A 5,000-nucleotide genomic window follows, 5' to 3' on the forward strand; every position below is an offset into this window, starting at 1 on the left:
AGAGCCGTGACAGGATCGAGAGGTGAGCGAACGCCGGTATGTGTTCATTCACCTCCCGATCTACTGAGCCGACCTGTGACAGTTTCATTGTCACAGGTCGGCTAGAACTATGAGGTGAGTGAAAAGCACTAGCCTCATAGTTCTCCTTTAATGATTAAAAAAAGAGTGGGAACTAATCGATCTAAATACCACAGCTCAGAAATGGACTCCCACCGACCAGACTCAGAGATTGCCGCCAGGCCCTAGACCGCAAGGTCATTTTAGCCATAAGGTGGCTCTGGCCTCTGCGACCTACTGTCAAGGGTTTTTCTCTCCTTACAGATACCTTGTTAGTAGAGCTGCAACAGTTAATCGATTTAGTCGATTAAAATCGACGATTGAAAACGTTACCAACGTTTTCGATCGTCGATTCGTCGGCTATCGATTGATTTCCCTGTTCGGGGCTCTACACGCGGCCTGAAGCACACGCTGCTCACGTCCCGCTGAATTGCTCCCGTGATGGACTACAATCTCACCACAAACTAGTAGTCCATCACTGGAGCCTTTTTTTTTTATCCGATTAATCGAACTTAATAATCGGCCAACTAATCGATTATGAAAATAATCGTTAGCTGCAGCCCTACTTGTTAGTAAATATTTCAGATGACAAATTGTAAATATAATGACTGAAGGCTATTTAATATAGAATGTTGAAACTGTTCTGATACATATGAAGATATTGCCATTTAAGCAAGCATTCTTCAGCATAATAATCTTAGAGAACAACTCCGGGCAAAATTATTCTAAACCTTTGCAGTGAGGCTACCCCCCCCCCCCACACACACACACCCAATATTGAAAAAGTTGACAACTTTTTCAATAATCGATTATAATCGATTATGTCGATTAGTTGTTGCAGCCCTAGTCCTCACATCCAATACAAGGCTCAGGGACCAGTCTAACAGCCATGCACCTCCAGGGTTCAGGTGAGGATAACTTTTTTTTAATTTCTGTCCCTAGACCAAAATGAGCACTTGCAGTGCAAGAATAATTCCAGTATAAGAATAATTCTGCCTGAAGTTGTTCTTAAGTTTATTCTTTAAGATGATTTATGCCTAGGGACCTGTGTAAAGTACTTTTACTAACCTTGCCATCAATTCCCTGGCAGTCAGCATTCACCTCTCCCCCCTCCGCTTTGGCGTCAGCGTCCTCATGTCTAATATAGGTCTATGGTGCCTGCATTAGATGTGATGACATCAGCAGTCCCTTAGATCACCAGAGGGAGGGGAGTACAGGCTACAAGGGCCGGTCCATCAGCCCGGAGGGAGCTGGTGGGAATGAGGATCAGGTAAGTAAACTACCTCATTCCTATCTTCTAGACAGAAATGAGCACTTAACCCTTGAAGTGCAGGGATAGCCCCACTGCAAGAGTAGTTTTTAGGATTTGCTCTGGGATTTATGCATCAGTGTCACAGTTATATAAACATCACCTTTGCGGAGAACAATGCAATAAAGTGTTTCACAAAGTATAAAGAATCGGTATTTGCACCTGCTCTGATATACTGCAAAATAATACAAACCTTGAACTCATAAACTCAAGTTATCAAATAGTAAATTCCTGCTACAAACACTTTAAATATTTCTCTTTTGAGATTTCTTGTCATGATAAATCGAATAATTACAATGTATAAATAAAGACTGTTCATCAAACTCACAAGCTTTCCCTTCCAGAAACAGCGAGAAGACACTAGAAGAAGCGTATCTGTTCTCCAACAGGTCCAAGGAAAGTCACACCATAGTGGGTGTAGTGTGATGGTGACATGACACCTTATCATGATGTCTTCTCTGAATTTAGAACCTCTGCATGTATTTCTGTGTCTAGGGAGGCTGACTCCCACAAACACAAATAAAGCTGACAGTGGATGTGTTGCAAAGCTTTGTATTCTCTAAGTCTGATACAAAATATTTCTCTATAGGTTACCTATGATGAGTGTTGAAACATGTTGTATTAGGACTTATGTCCCCCTACTTGCAATAGGCAATTTGTTTAAAGGCTTACCCTACTTTTTGGACCATGTTTCATGTTACACCCATAATCAGGGTGTAACATAAAACATGGTCACATCATCAAACCACTATCCCACCCTACTAACCTGAATTGTGGGACTTCTTCTCCCTGCAGCCACCTGTCATAATTGGAATTTGACATCATACACTCACAGATCCTTTGATAGGATCTGTAAGTGGAGAGACTACAAGTTCTAACTGCGGCAGGGGATCTTGTAGTTCTCACAGGAGTACAACTGCGGTGACATCTTACTTCTTCCTGTCATACTTCCTCCCGTCCCTTAGCTGAAAGTCTGGACTGAGGTACCGACAGGGACAGGGAGGAAGAATCTGCAGGAGCTTTGCTCCCAGGATCTACTGATCGCAGTTGCATTGCCTTGGAGGCTTAAATGCAAAGAAAAGTTAAATGCCCATTTTTTTCTTTTATTAATGTGTGTATTTCATTATTTATTTTGCATTATGGACTATGCCTTTAACATTTGCCCATACTGTACAATGCCCATATCGTCGATTACTGTCACAGCACAAAACATTGCCTTTATAGTCACCACAGGCACCAAGCGGGCACCCATTACAGAGCAAAGGAACAAGGTTTAATCAGTAGAAAGGGTTCTTTACTGCAAAATCTGTAAAACTGTGTAACAGTCTTCCACTGGAACTGATTCTTACAAATGCCCTACAAGAACAAAAGATAAAGATTTTGCAATACTTCAAATACTCAGCAGAATACTGATTCCAGGGTTCATCCCGTCACCATTACAGGACAAGAAGGTATGCTTCCCTGTACAGCACATTGGTCATAGTTTATTAGGGGGTCTTCCTTCCCCTACATGGTTGGATCACATAGGGTTTTATGATGACACAAGGTCCTTTTTTTCACATTATCAAGAGTCAGTCCACCCAACACTTATATTAAATCCTAGAGTATTAAACCACCGGGGAAGGGGCACTACTTTAATTTTTGGCACTGAACACCCAAAGCAGCCAAAAGGACAGGAACTAGGACAGGGAGATATCTCTGCCGGAGTAGCCAAGACATATCAGAAGCCAGGGACTGACTAGCCCACTAGGCTTTATCTAGAGGTAAAATATCTCTTTTGGGAGGTGGACTAACCATTTGAGATTGAACTGGACATGTTTTTGTTTCCCAATCCCTAAATATCTATGTACCAGCTTACATTTAATGAGCATTTATATAAGATCTAAATAAAAGAAAGGCACTTGAATAGAGAGCACTAGATGTCACCACATAGGTATTGAGACAAGCTAGTGTCATTGTTGCCTACCAAGTGACTTAAAAAAGTAGACAGACTTTAATCTCCAATAGTGGGCAGGAAGAGCAAACCTATGTCATTCACCAGCTGCGCTACTCAGAGATGCTCATAATGCCACATATGTAAGTGAAAGAGAATTAGAAAACAGCAATTGTTAGAGTACAAGGATGCCTCCAGTCCATTCAGACACAATCTAATGCAACGTTCCCAAGAGATCAGTTCTAATAGCTTAATAACAGGTAGACTGCAGTTCCTGGGCAGATAAGCCGTCCTCCGCTGTCCTGGGATGTGGTGTGAATACGAATGCATGCTGTCTCCATAGACGCTGTGCTGATCCATCAGCAGTATCAGCAGCCCCATCCCTGCCCATCACAGCATCCCCATCCCTGGTCATCACATCACCCCCATCCATGGTCATCACATAATACCTATCCCTGTCCATCAGATCATACCCATCCATGGTCATCAAAGCATCCCCATCCCTGGCCATACAACATTCCTGTTCCTGGCCATCACAGTATACCCATCGATGAGCATGACAACATCTCCATCCCTGGCCATGACAACATACCCATCCCTGGCTATTACAGCACCCCATCCCTTTGCCACAACAACATACCTATTACTGGTCATCACAGCTTCCCCATCCCTGGCCATCACACCATAACCATCTCTGGCCATCACAGCACCCCTATTCCTGGCCATAACAGCATCTCCATAGCTGAGCGTCCCCCATCCCCTCTCCCAGCCTGAATATTGGGTGTGTGAGGCATTCATGTACTGGGAGGACCAGGCTGACATTTCCCACCACCTTCAGCACAACTTTCACTCTTTATTCCTCACGAAATCTCCAATAAGGCACGTAAACAGCCCACGACATTGGGAGCTATAGAGGAGGCAGGACAGAGATGTCTGTACCAAGGAGCCCGTACAGCGACATGATTGCACAAGGGATGCTCTCTGCTTACCGTCCTAGCTCGGACTCCAGCTCGTAGTAATGGGCCAAGGTGTCCTTGTTGGAGCCATCGATCCAGTAATCGGCTGCAGCGCTGGCTGACCTGGAGGAAGTAGAGGAGGTAGAGGAGAAGGCTGTGGAAGAAGAGGAAGACGACGAAGACGATGAGGGCAGAGTGACTTTCAGCATCTCGGGAAGATCCAGGAGCACAGGGCTGCCAGGAGGGGACTGACACAGGAACAGTGAGCCCAGATCCCTAATCAATAGAGCGCAGATCGCAGCCAATGGAGCAGCTGGAGGAGGAGGAGGCAGGATCACTGCGTGCCCGGGTACCTCCGAAATGCATGCTGCGCGACAGAGGCAGCTGTGACATCGCTACAGACGTGCACCGTCCCGCACTGGCCACTAGGTGGCGCTGTACTCGGGCAGGACTTTCCATTGCTGAGTCCACTTGCAATGAAACAAGATCATTTCTTGCTGCCCGCAGCAACCATACCGAATCCGGTTTCTATTCTCAGCATGAGCTGCAAGACATGTTCCTGTTAGCACACTTGTCACAGATTTGCCTCGTATGTAAAAAGTGAGACCATTCACAGCTCTCAGCTTTCTGAAGTAAGAAAAAGGGATACCATTCAGCATAGATGTAGGGGAACACCAGACCAGGACACCTCAAAGAATTGATATGCAAAATAAAGTAAACCATTCCTCCCCCCCCCCCCCCCCCC

General features: G+C 44.9%; 1 protein-coding gene across 1 annotated transcript in view; it reads right to left on the reverse strand.

Moving 5' to 3' along the window:
* Positions 1-4,630, reverse strand: part of CAMK4 (calcium/calmodulin dependent protein kinase IV) — a 135,295-nt gene extending 130,665 nt beyond the window's left edge. Inside the window, exon 1 of the mRNA XM_018563768.1 lies at positions 4,289-4,630. Within this exon, the coding sequence (XP_018419270.1) occupies positions 4,289-4,464 (176 nt within the window). The 5' untranslated portion in view covers positions 4,465-4,630. The remainder of the gene's footprint in view (positions 1-4,288) is intronic.
* Positions 4,631-5,000: the final 370 nt, after the last annotated feature.

This window comes from Nanorana parkeri, unplaced genomic scaffold (genome assembly GCF_000935625.1).
Source record: "Nanorana parkeri isolate BGI_ZX_2015 unplaced genomic scaffold, ASM93562v1 scaffold693, whole genome shotgun sequence".
NCBI lineage: Eukaryota > Metazoa > Chordata > Amphibia > Anura > Dicroglossidae > Nanorana > Nanorana parkeri.